Here is a 13,414-nt window from a genome sequence, read left to right on the forward strand (position 1 = left end):
GGTTTAATGGGTTTTTTACAGATGCTTGATCATTGCACCAGTGAGTAGCAAGCAAGAAAAAAACTTTCTCACGTACTGTATTTATGGTTCCTTTGTAATCAGAATAGCACTAATGCTGGAAACCTGACGGAATGGTTCTTTGACGTCTATGTTTTGAGGCTCAGAATGAGATCTGTGCCTCATGGTTTGTGTAAGAGTATTCAGTGATTAAGCCCATAGCTTATAAAATTGATTCTTGATTAAAGTTTTAACATAGTAATAGTCAATTTCTAAGCTAGTTAATATTTAAAAAAGACATTGTTAGAAATGTGATTCACAGTGCTGATTTTTAATTCACTTGTGTTTATGGGTTTTAATTAAGATAATGTCTTGCTGTTAACTCTGAAAGAGTTATATTTGCACAGTTATTCAAGCTGAATCAGTTCTTCATGAAAATACATATTTTTATGCTTAGGGTTGGTGTTTTGTAGTAGTTATGGGAAATACATCTAACTTACAGAACAACCCCAAGATCATGAAACTATGTGCCTTTGTATATAAGAGTTCTCAAAAGGGCACACAAAGAAAACTAAATGCTCATTAAAGGACTTCTCTAGATTTGAGTTGACACCCATTATTTAATGTTGATTTACTTCACATTTCCCATTCTTAATCTTCTCATTAGTTGTCACGCTGCATCTGCTTATATAGTTAGAGAACGTGGTTTGCAAGGTAGAGACTGTCCACTTTGTGTTGCACTCAGATGATAATTCACTCCGTACATCTGCGTAGTTTTCTTTTTTCCCGTTATACTTACCTTGTTGTTTTGGGCAATATTTTACATTGCCTGCTTGTAGTCTCGATGTTTTGCTTGCTCTATCTCATTCTCTCTCTCAACACAGAACTTGGACACATAATTAACGGAGTTAGCAGGATTCACTGTTCAATCCTATGATTTTTATAGACCTCTTGTAAAACTCAGCAGCCATAGTCCGCTCATCATCAGCAGCTAATAAAAACTCAATCTGACTGACTTGTGATAGACTGGGGCACTTCTGAAAATTTTGCTGTCAGTTTGCTTCTCTCCAGTTATATATTAGTGTGGATCTTAAATCAGTATTCAGGTGGTAGTTTGGTTCTCAGCTCATTATTTAGTAATTCAAATATTAGCTCTGGATGAAGAAAGGTGAAATACATTAGGCATGAACATATGTTAGCTTTTCCTCAATAAACTGCTTTATATCTCAGTGGCAAAATGCTTCAATTGAAAGCTGTTATGCTCAATTCTCATTGCAACTTTTAAAGAAGAAAATGCACGTTATGTTATTGAAAAGATGATGCGTTCCACTTTTAAAAGTCTTAAGTAGATGTAGCAGTTAAGTTGCACATACGCTTTTGCAGAATTGGCATAGCAGCATGTTTCGTAAACCCTTTATGACTCCACTTACTTAGTACTGTAATCACGTAACTAGCAACTTGCTCTGTCTTTTTTTCATTCATATACAAGGAAGATTTGAAGATATTTGCATAGCTAACTTCATTTCCACCTGTGAGTAATGACATTTTTAAAAATCATTTCAGGAAAAGCTGTCAGAAGACAGTAGGAAATGTAAAGAAGGCATGGAAAAAATTCATACACCAGCAGATGAAGATTCAAGAAGTGAAAGCAGCAGCACTGAAGAGGAAAAAGAAAAGACAAAATTGCTATTGGAGCGTTTGAAAGCTCTGGAGGTAAGAAGTACAACAGTTTCACACATGAAAGACCACCCTGCCCCCTGCCTCATTTATTGGCACTGAATCACCCTGTAGTATAAATCTAATCTTTCACAGTTCACCTGTACTCGTGTTATGGGGTATTTTTTTATGAGTCATTTACCAAGGAAGAACAATAAGCTTAGTCTTGGAACCACTGAAAGGATCCCTCTCTAATATTGAGCATCAGATATCTTTAAAAAGTACTTCATACATTATTTTAATTCAGTTGAGACCATTTAATAAGAAAAATTGGTTTTACTAGTTTTGTTTCAATTATTAATATTGTAAGACTAATATAGGTGGTTTAACAACTGTCATAAAACCGGTGTTGCTTTGTTGTAGTTTATTGCTCAACTTTTAATTACGGGACTGCTTGCTTGAAGACTCAGCTCAGGTCTTTTTACTGTTAGATTGTGGAAAATCTATTTCCTTGTAGACCACATGGAGTCTACATTTTGAGTAATTAGGATGTGCAAAATAGTGCACCTTGTGGTAATCCCTAACTAGAGGAAAAGTTTTAAAGCTTTGTTAGGCAACCATGGACAAGGTGCAGGTAAGACTGTAACCACTGTATGTATGAACTTATTTTGTGCTCTTCGATAGAAGCATGGGTTTCAATGTGTATAAAAAAATAAGACTGTGCATATTTTAATATAATTTTGAACTAGTACAAAGGCATATTTTTAACTTACCAAGTGTTTCCTCCATTCTCTTCTGTTCAATTATCTATGTAGTGTTATATGTATGGATAAATGAATGCCTTAGAACGATCTTAGTGGCATTTTGCCTATGCAGGGTAAACAAAGACTTCATCACTGGGCCTATACATTTTTGGTTAAGTGTGAAGGCTCTTTTGCATCATAATTTTTATTTTGAGTTGTTCTCTGATGAAATGAAAACATTAGATTTTTGTTCTTGAGGACTTTGTTAAAAATAATACATGAACAGTTATAATAATGTTTGGATCTAAATACAGAATCTGAAATCTGAAAGGTATAGGCAGTCTCTGCAATTTTTCTTTCCTTTAAAATTATAAGCTGTTTGTAAAATAAACACATTTAATATTAATTAACTCTAATTTTGCCCTGGGGAAAAACACAGAATACTAAATTTTTAAGGCCCATAAAACTCTGATAAATGTACAGTTTACTATAGTCTTGCTTTATGTGTTGATGGAGAATGACTGTATGTTCCTTCTGGTCTTTTATTTCCAAATATGCATGATTTGTGTTTGCTTCACCTTGTTCTTAATCAGTCTGCATGACAGTTGCAGTTCTTTATGTCCTCAGTTGGTAGGAAGTTGTTCAATAACGTCACAACGTTTATCAGTTGTTGCAAATTGCCCAGATACATAATGTAACGTTATGGACAGACAGAATCTAGTTACGGAAGGTCAGTGAATAGGCCCCCTCACTGATGTCAGTGTTGTGCAGTGGCTTGTTCAAAAACACATATTAGTGAATGCCAATACTTCAAGAATTAATCTACATAAATAGTCTAAGGAGCTATCAAACTAGAAAGATGGACTGCAGGTCCCACATTAATTGTGGCCCAAGATAATTAAAACAAAGTGTTGTTAATTGTGTGTTGGTTAATGCTATATATTCTTGCACATGATTTTTCTCTTGAAGTATATAAATCGTGATGTCAAAAACTCTATGGTTTATTAATTAAGAGGCATACTTTTTTTAAGTTATATGCAATTAGCAGTTCTAATCCTTTACTATTTGCAGAGTAATTATTCTAAATATTTTATTAGTCTATATAAAAAGGAATGAAAAATTGCTGTTTGTTAGTTCCTGTGCTGTGGATGTCAGAATCTATAATCTTACTTTACATGATTAGATGTTACTGTATCATACACAATTAATAAAATCAGCAAAGCTAATAAAGTACTTTCTAAAGTTGGTCCTCCATTTGTGCGCTGTAGAATCTGAAGACTGCTTATAAACAGAAGTTAGTAAAAGTAATAGTCAAAATGTAGGACCTAATCCATTAATGCTTATTAATATAATTTCATGAATATCAGCACTTTTAAGAAGTCTTTTAATATCTCTTCATATTAGTTTGGTTTTTACTCAAGTGTAGCTCATGACAAGATGTAGCCTAGTCTGTTAGAGCATTGTAAAATTATTCCATCCTTCCTTCTTACCTATATTCATTGTCCTATTGCTAGCGTGAGCTTCTCTTGAAATGAGGGACCGTATGTATGTATGTATATATGTGTATATAAATGTATATTACAGTGTACATCTAGGGAAAAGTTTGAGCAAGTGGTGTAATGTTTTTATTATATAAAAGTTTAGATTCAGCAGGTAAGGTTTGTTCTGGTTAATAACTTCTCTTGACTGGTCACATGAAAACAAAAAATGTTGGATAAGTCTGAGCTAAATTTCAAGTGAATGAAGTACCAAAAGAGAAAAACTATCCACCAGCACAGGGATAAATGGTAGTAGCCAGTACATATACAATATAATAGGTTATTTAGTTTCTTTTCTTTTGAATATCTATATGGGAAAAACGTTCCTTCTCCATACATGAAATAAATTGTTTCTGCCCTTCCTAGAGTACTGGCACGGTAGATATGAGGTGAGTAGTGGTTTTCTTCAGGAATTTCTGGCAATATGAGGAAAACTGTAGTCATCTTCGACTGCTGGATATGGACCAGCAAATTATCAAATCTAAGTGTGAAAAAAGGGATGAGGCTTCATTTTCACTGAAAACTTTCTTTAAGTGGCTTCCATATTAGTGGAGTTGTGTTTAACATTTTTTTTTCCCTTATATTTGGGTGCTGTCAAATGTATTGCCAAATAAATTTCTGTAATACTTTTAAGGTTTTATTAACTTCTGTTTAACGTAGAAATCTTCTCACTGAACAATACAAATCAGTATGGTAAAGTGTCTTTGTAGGCAGCCCAAGTCAAAGCTATCATATACTTTGATAAGAAATATATATACATATTCTCCCACTGCTCCTTTTACCTATAATCTTTTTACATCCTTTATCATTTACAGCAAATTCTATTTCCATTCTACTGACTGATAAATGCCATATGTTTCTAATCAAATGAAACAGATGACAAAAAACAAATGGTTCATACTGTCTTGTATCCTATTTTATATAGTTGAAATTAATTGTGATTTCCTGGATTTCAAAACTGCTTTGTGCCTTCAGCATTTTTAGTTGGCTGCTCTTGAAATGCCACTTAATTTACTTCAGCAGTTATGATCAAATGCCTTCTAACTCTTACAAAGCAAAAAAAAAATAGTAATAATCTGATAATTTCTCTGTGCATTTGGAGTGCTGCAAAAATGAAATATTAATGAAGTACGGTGAATAACATATCAACTCCTTGGTGGAATTTAATGTTTTTAATCTGCTTTCATCACCACAAGAATTGCAATATTTTTTTTAAATGGTAGCCAGAAACTTAGGAAAAAAAAAAAAAATTATTCTGGACGTGCATCAACCCCCATACAGCAATTTCAGGTATATGTGGGTATATACACAGTTACAGTAAAACAATAATGTTGTATTTCCAAAGTCACATGCATTAAGTTGGAAATTTTTCACAGAACCTTAATTTGCCCTCCTGTTAGGTATTATATGGACTCTCATTGCAACATTGTATACTGGTTGTTGTTTCCAGAAAGAACAGTTTACACAGTCACAGTGCACAGAGGAAAGCTTTGGGAATATTCTAGATTCGCAAAACAGTGTCTGTAAAGGCCTTAAGACTGTCCCAGGGCTTCGTTATCCAATATGGAGCTATGGGCTCTCTGCCCCAGTTTAGCCTTAAATGACTGAAATACAGGCTGCCCGAGCACCTGCATAATTGCAAGTAAATTAAACTGATATACTGAGTTAGTGTCAGTCTTAATCTAAACATGCCTGTAAAAGCCATAGTTACTTTGATTTTAAAAATTTAATCAGTGATAAATACTGTGTCAGCTTTGAAGGCTTATTAAAGTCTGTCATTTACACAGACATTTATGCAGTGAGGATAATTCAGTACAAATTAACTGTGTCTAACTGTATGAAATGTTCCAGCTCTTCCAGCCTTCCTTCTTTGCAACTGCAGTAGTGCAACTTTCTTAGAAAGTATTTGCTTTTGGTTGATTATGAAGGAAGTAAGCTGACTGGGATTTCTCCAAACTAAATGACCAAAGAGTATATAATGAAAGTTGGTTTGGATGATTCTCTGCTTTGCCAATTAAAAAAAGGGATTCTGTAAAATGCACAAGTCTCTTTTGTGGTGTTACATCCTTTCACACGCTTCATGTCCTCTCAATTCCTTAAAATGAAAGGGGAGTGTGAGTAGATATCGGATGAAGACTCAAGAAGACTGAATTCAGTTCCCATCTCAGCTGCAGATTTCCTGCATCCTGTGCAGTCTATTTCATCTATTTGTGCCCTGGTACACATCTGTAGACAGGTAAAGAACTAGAATGTGGCATGCAGTCAAATACCTTGGGAAGCTGGCTGGTTTCCTCTGGCTTCTTCCATCTGAATGTATTCTTAGACTCAAAGACATGGAACTGGAAACAACTCAGAGGAGAGGGCCGTAATGCCCTAGTTTAGTCTGGTAGCGTAACATGCTTTACACAGGAAGCAAAGAGGAAAACAGATTACAGAAGAGGCAGAATTAAGATTTCTAGTCTAGATTTGTTTAACCAGATCTTAGATGCTGAGTTACCACATATAAGGAACATCTAAACTATAGATCCTAGATCCACTCTGCAGGAAAAAAGAATATGAATTGCCCCTACTCACTCCAACCCTCTCTCTGTGCTGGTTCCCCTATGAAGGCAGGCACAGGATTGACTTCTTATCTGCATTTCTGAAGAGCCCACAGCCCTTCTTCACAGAAATCACTAGAAGTTTTTCATGTAGGCAGAGCACAGGCGTCCTCCCTACCTGTGAGGCTTATGAGTTGATCTGTATGGCAGCAGTTGGCATGTACATTGCATCATATGGTGCACCATGCTTGTCTTATGACGAGATGTCCATCTGTTATGGGATGAGTATTGCCTGCGTTTAGGATAGGACATCATATTTTTGCTAGCACCTATTCTGTTTCATGGCTGTACGTGCATGCCCCATTTGACTACACACGGTCCCATTCACAGAATCACAGAATCACGGAATCACTAAGGTTGGAAAAGACCTGTAAGATCATCAAGTCCAACCTTAAAAAAAAAAAAAAAAAACAAAAAAAACCACACCACAAAAAACAAACCACAACACACCAAAAACCAACCCAAAAACCAACCCACCCAACACCACACAGCACCATGTCCATCAAGCTACATTCCACAATGCCACATCCACACGCTCCTTGAATACCTCCAGGGAGGGTGACTCTACCACCTCCCTGGGCAGCCTATTCCAATGTTTCACTACTCTCTCAGTAAAGAACTTTTTCCTAATATCTAGCCTGAACCTCCCCTGGCGCAACTTGAGGCCATTTCCTCTAGTCCTGTCACTAGTCACTTGGGAGAAGAGACCAACACCCACCTCTCTGCAACCCCCCTTCAGGTAGTTGTAGAGAGCGATAAGGTCTCCCCTCAGCCTCCTCTTCTCCAGGCTAAACAACCCCAGCTCCCTCAGCCGCTCCTCATAAGACTTGTGTTCCAGACCCCTCCCCTCCGTTAGGTGAGCAGCGTACCATCACCTTGTTATGGGGAATTCATGAGTTTTGATTATGTGTGGGCAGTTTCCACTCCTCAGAAGAGATGATTTGCCCACCCTAGCCTATGATGGCGCACAACTAATGCCTTGCTAAAAACACAGTATTCATATTCAAATTGTAAAAACCATTGTCAACAAAGAAGTGGTTCCCCTGCTTTTCTGAATGTCCCCCTTCTGTCCCAGAAGTTCTGCAATGGGCACGAGTTCCATTGGCCTCAAAAAATAATGATTGAAGGCTGCTCACAGCCTTGCATTTTTCACCAAATAGCAAGCCACTGGGGTAGCATTAAATTGTAACCTTGAAGTTATCAAATGAAAAGCCTAATTCATGTGTGAAAATCTCATTGCTTGCGGGTGAGTGAGACTCAATGAAAGTTTCAGTAAACTAAGCCGCAGTAGAAGCAGTATCTGCTAGGGAAGACTCACAAAACCACTCTAATTTTAATTATAGAATTTTGTCCTCTTGCCCTTTGCAGTTCATCATAGAAAGATGTGTTTTGTTTTAATAAATTGAGCTTTGGAAGAAAACTCACTCAGGATAATAAGTTAAATGTTCAAATATATTAGAGGGGTAATTTCCCTTGTATCATCACCATTAAACAAATGAGGAAGTATGTCAAGTATTTCCCATATTACGTTTCTACTACCCTGCAGAGGAAGAAAGACATTATATCAATGAACTATAGAAAAGATAAAAAAGAAGTATGAGAAGGGTACGTATTTCCTTTGAGTGGATTGAGAAGATAGATAACTTTAGTTTGAGTGGGGTGCTCATGGTTTTTGTTTTGCTCTTACATTACTTTCCCTTCTTTTTTTTTTCCCTCATTTTCCATGTACTACAATGTAAAATGATAAGAAAATTAAGAATTATATTATTTTCCATGGAAAGAAACATACAGTGTGCAGCGACAAAGAGCCTGAGTTTCTGAAAATAACTGTGAGGAAAAACTTTTTGTTTATTGAAAGTCAGCTGCTTCACTTTGATTTCTAGGAAATGTGAATCACTTTACTTAGATGCATCAAAAAATCTTGAAACTTATAAATATTTTGTAGCAATTTTTAAAATATTTTGTAGCAACCAGTCTTGTTCCAGCCAATGCGTTTAATCTGATTCAACCAGAAGCCTCTTCTTAGCTCAGTGCCTTGGCCATCCATGTAACTAGATTCATTATGCTGATCAGTCACCAAAGGCCAACGTACTTAATCCTAATTATTGGATTATTTTACTTTTAATTTTTTTCAGTAGGATACTTTTATAATTAGTTTTCTGAACTGTACCTAAGAACTCCTTTTTTTTATAGGCAGGAATCAGACAATGATGCAGGGAAAGTCTTATTTCCAAACTTATCCAGTGGCTGATAATGAATCAGCATTTACTTGCATCACTGGTTTCAAAAACAGCCCAGTTTATTCCAGCGTTTTGCTGATAATAGTATTGGCAAACTGTTTTAGTTTCCCAATAACTGAGTAAATTTTAAATTAAAACCAAACAAGTACTATCAAGCTGAATGTATTCTATAATCTGTTGATGCTTGAACTCTTCTACTGTAGGTCTTCAGTGACTCAGTTGTTCCTAGTCTTTGAGAAGCAAATCTTATGGCTGCTACCTGTTTCTCCTTGCCTTTGTGTTCTGGGGTGCTTTCTTCTTTGCCATCTGTCCTCACTCACTCCTGCTGCAGTCTTTAAATGCACCTCCTTCACAGATGTTTGTACCCTCCCTCTTTCAAGTTCATGCCCTCCTGCTATTCAGATCTTCCACTGTGGCTTTTCCATCCATCCTACATGCTTCCCACAAGTGCATGAAGCTGCATTCTCCGTAGTTGGCACAGAGACAGAGTAGCTCTCAGTGGTCAATGCACTGAGATGTTAATAGAAATAATATCTTCATATAGAAGATGAAGACTAATAGAAACCTCTTCTGGGCAGAGACTTAAATTCAGTTACTATGTGATGAGTATTTAAGAGAAGAGAATGTACTTCTTTCAGACGTGTAAAATATTGAGGATCTAAAAGGACTTTCTTTTTTTCTCTCTTCTTTTACACTTTTCTTCCTAAGCCAGTCGAAATTCATGGCAATTTCTTTTCTGGCATGCAAAACCCAAGATGATCTAGTAGGGATATGAATTTACACAGGGATGTTGAAAATAGCTCTGCTCACTGGTTGTAGGAAGAGCTGTTCAGATTTGTTCTGTTTTTCATTGCTGTAACCATTTGCTGCTATCATTGGAGAGAGATTGCCGATCCACTGTTCCACCAAAAAGTTCCATCTCCTGAAATGCAAGAGTGCCTTAATATAAATAAGTCTGCAAATTAAGTCATTGCCTCCATGACTGGTGGAAGAGGCATGGAGGAGGCCATGCATATCTGCATTTTTCTGACTATTCAGTTCAATGAAAGCTTAAAGTACTCAGTTTCTAAAATCAACCGTGGTGCCTCCTGGGAATTTTAGTCTGAATAACAGATGGTATTGTTTTCTTTTCTAACTAAGTCTAGGGAAAAAAAAGAATATTGAATTGCGTCACCTATGAAGCACCACAGCAGTGGTTCAGAAGTTAAATGTTTTGGGTCACAACATGCAGAGCTTCTGAGTTTTTGGCACATGTTGAAAAGGTAAAAACTTTCAGATCGACTCTGCTTTCTATTATGAGATACCCATGAAGCAGTAATGTGTCAAAATTTGCTAATTCAGTGAAGTGCTCAACAGAATATGGTCCGACTAGTGTTCCTATTCTGTTAAGTTTTAAAACTGCATTTAATTGTTTTAAGTGTGACATCCTGGCATACCCCATCAACTACTTGTATAAAGGGAATTTTGCTGCATATCAGAATTTTTTTACTTTAACCTGCTCATGCCGTTGATTTAGGTTTTAATAAAAGTTACTAGCTTTCTAGTATCAGATATTCCAGTGCTTTTATCACACACATCAGTCTATCCAAGTGAGGTGCAAGACACATTGGAAAGGCAGAGTGAGTAACTTACTCTGTTCCTGATTTGTACCTTCTCAAAGTAGAATGACATAAAATATCCTTTTCCAGGGCAGTGAATCCAACATCTTCCAGGTGGAAGAAACATTTCTTATATGCAATTTTTAATTCACATTAATATTTTAGTCAGGATACTGTTTAAAAGATCCTTTAGTTTACCTATAGTGTTGATTTTTTGCCTAACTTATGGTGCATGCAGTTGTGAAATTTACAGGTAAACTATAGGATCCTCAAGATAGTATACTGAGCTCTGGAATTTTTACAAAAAAATAAGGAGAACATAGGTAAGCATTTAAAGTTCATTTTAGCGCAACCAAATGTAATTGCATATATTAATTGTAAAAGCAGATTATAAATTCCGTTTTTTCTATGATATTCCAAATTCCAGTACAATGGCTCTTTTCTTACAGTTATGTACCACAGACAAAGCTCTGTGGTACTTACTTGGCTGACATAACAAATGCTCTTTAAATAGTTCAAAGTATTGAATATGGCTACAGGAATAATGATTTGGTGCCAGAAGGTCTGAGAAATAGGTGTAGTCAGTGAAGAAAAAGTAAGTCACGAAAGTCAAGGAAAATCGTCTTGGTTTTATTAAACCTGTCAGATTTTCTCTATTGAAATAAATGTTAACCGTGTTCTGCAGAGAGTCCTTGCTAGGTTGCAGTGAAGGAATCTGATATTTCACTCTGACTTTCATAATTTAAATAATGATAGTTTTTCAGTGCTCTTCTCTCCATGTCTAGTGCCTTCTTGCACGTAATCAGTAGATAATGTAACTTACCTTTTTTGGCAATTAGGTATGTGGTACAATTGAAAATTCACTCTCCCCGCTGAATGAAATGAGATTTTCCAACACTATATTATAGATCTAGGTGACTGTGTTTATCCCAACACATCTATCATTTCAGAGAGTGAGACTCAGTATTTTTTTTAAATAGTTTCTATCAGGTATGCACTCTGGGCCTGGTTCTACACAAGCACTTCCTGTGAGCCTCCTCATTGCTCACAGTGGCACTTCTTTGAGAGGGAAGATTCTATGTGACAGAGATTTTAGAATCACGCCTTATATTTTTAATTTACATACTAATGCATGCAATTTGGCTGACAGTAATGACAGTTGAATAGTTCATAAACTAAAAAAATAGCTGCAGTTCATGTCAAACTAACATTATTAAGAAAATCCTGGTGTTCTGTGGACATTCTCCACTGGCTGCACAGGAAATCCCAATTAATTTATCTCAGCTGTTAGAGCTGAATCCCTTACAACTCTTACATAGCAAAATAATTTCTCTCTTTTCATTTCTCTTTAAGGGCTTTGGAAAATGATGAAACAGTAATGACGTCTGCATGGTGATGCACTTTTTCTTAATTTGATAGTGATTTCCTTTTTGTTCGTCTTGTAGAAATACAGAATTGGAGATTATAGCTGGGATTCTGGGCAGGTATAGTTACAGTCATATTACTAGAATTACTGGAGCTGTGCTGACTTCTAGCGTATAAAGGTCTTGGCTCCTGTGTTGACCATATGTTTAACTACACGTGTGAAATATGTATGATTAACATACTCATAAAATTCAATGTTCACTGGCTTTATTATGCAGCCACTTTAATAGTCAGCAGAAAATACTCAAACAATTATTTTTAAGTCTGCTTAGTCTGTCATGGTGACAAGCACAGTTTTTAACATTAGTTATAAATATGTAAAGTGAATAGATAAATCAAATGTGGAGTAGTCTGACTTCAGTCCATTATGTGTGACTGATTTTCACTGATGATTCATAGATACCTGATTACTCACTAACTAATTATTTAATTTCAGTGTATCTTCAAAACAGCTGTACATGTGTACAATGTAACCTTATATGCATGGCCATGTATACTTACATGCATACGTACATCTTTTAGTGTACATTTGTCTGGTTAAGATCTGCAGTACTATTAAATGCCAAGTGGAAGGAGAGGTTTGATTTTTTTTCACATATTGCCCATCCCTGCCAATTGTAAGTTGCCTTTCTCCATACAGGGTCAGGGAGATCCTCCATTCTGTTTCATCTCAGGTTGAGCACCTTTCCTCTGCTTCTCACATCGAACAGCTAGAACAGGGTCTCTGCTCCAGGACAGCCTCTGTTCTGCCGTTTAGCAGTGTGCAGCTGTCACCTTCCCATTGAGACCAAGAACTGCCATCTGATCTTTTTGACGTATGTGCCCATATTTCCTGTGCAGGTGGAGAAATGATTAGATTGCCTGGCAGAGCTCTCCAGTTGCATCAGGGATATACAGGCGCATAATGCCATCTAGAGGGCAGAGTTTCTTCCCTTCCCACAGGAATACCTGTGATAACTGCTAGCCTTCCATCACATGTGGCGACAGTGCTCATTCATCTTTGTGATTCATGCGTTTTCCTATTCCTCTTCTGGTTAGTATGTACTCATACAAGGCCAAGACTTGGAAATTACTTAGGAGAAGAGAAACGCTCAAATAGTAATTACAACTGTTTCCCTGTAATAAGCCTTGTCTTCGATTGGTCAAATGGTCTGTTCCTCCAGAATAATCCTTCTGATTTTAAATGCTCTAGGTCTTAAAGTTCTTTAGGAAAAAGTTCTTTTGAAAAGAGGAAGCAAGTAAGACCTAGGTTTGTCATTCAGTTTTTTGGTAAACTGTAAGAAAAAAAGTACTTACAAATTGGTTACTTCACTAGTCGAAGTCCTCCGTAAAGTTACTGCAGCAACTGTTTCAGGTCAGCTGAAGAAATGGGTCTGAGGGTTGCACATCATGTAAGACTGTTGTGTGTTTAGGCAGAAGACCTTAGACATGTGCCAGAGAAAAAGCCTGTTGCCTCCTCCTTGATAATTTCCTTCAGTCCTATATTGCATTTGATATCATTATACTTCAACTGCTATTACCAATAGAGACAGTTGCAATATTCTTTTTCTTAAATAAGCAATGAATGTTCCTTCTGTAACCTTAAATCTGATCTGTATCATCTCAAAAACAATTTTG

The 13,414-nt window shown here is 36.4% G+C and overlaps 1 protein-coding gene across 1 annotated transcript in view; it reads left to right on the top strand.

Annotated features, from left to right (window-relative positions):
- Nucleotides 1–13,414, top strand: part of NCKAP5 (NCK associated protein 5) — a 382,667-nt gene that overhangs the window by 251,783 nt on the left and 117,470 nt on the right. The window contains exon 6 of the mRNA XM_059820618.1: nucleotides 1,561–1,710. Coding sequence (XP_059676601.1) covers nucleotides 1,561–1,710 — 150 coding nt within the window. The remainder of the gene's footprint in view (nucleotides 1–1,560; nucleotides 1,711–13,414) is intronic.

The sequence above is a fragment of the Gavia stellata genome, chromosome 8, assembly GCF_030936135.1.
Source record: "Gavia stellata isolate bGavSte3 chromosome 8, bGavSte3.hap2, whole genome shotgun sequence".
Taxonomy (NCBI): Eukaryota; Metazoa; Chordata; class Aves; order Gaviiformes; family Gaviidae; genus Gavia; species Gavia stellata.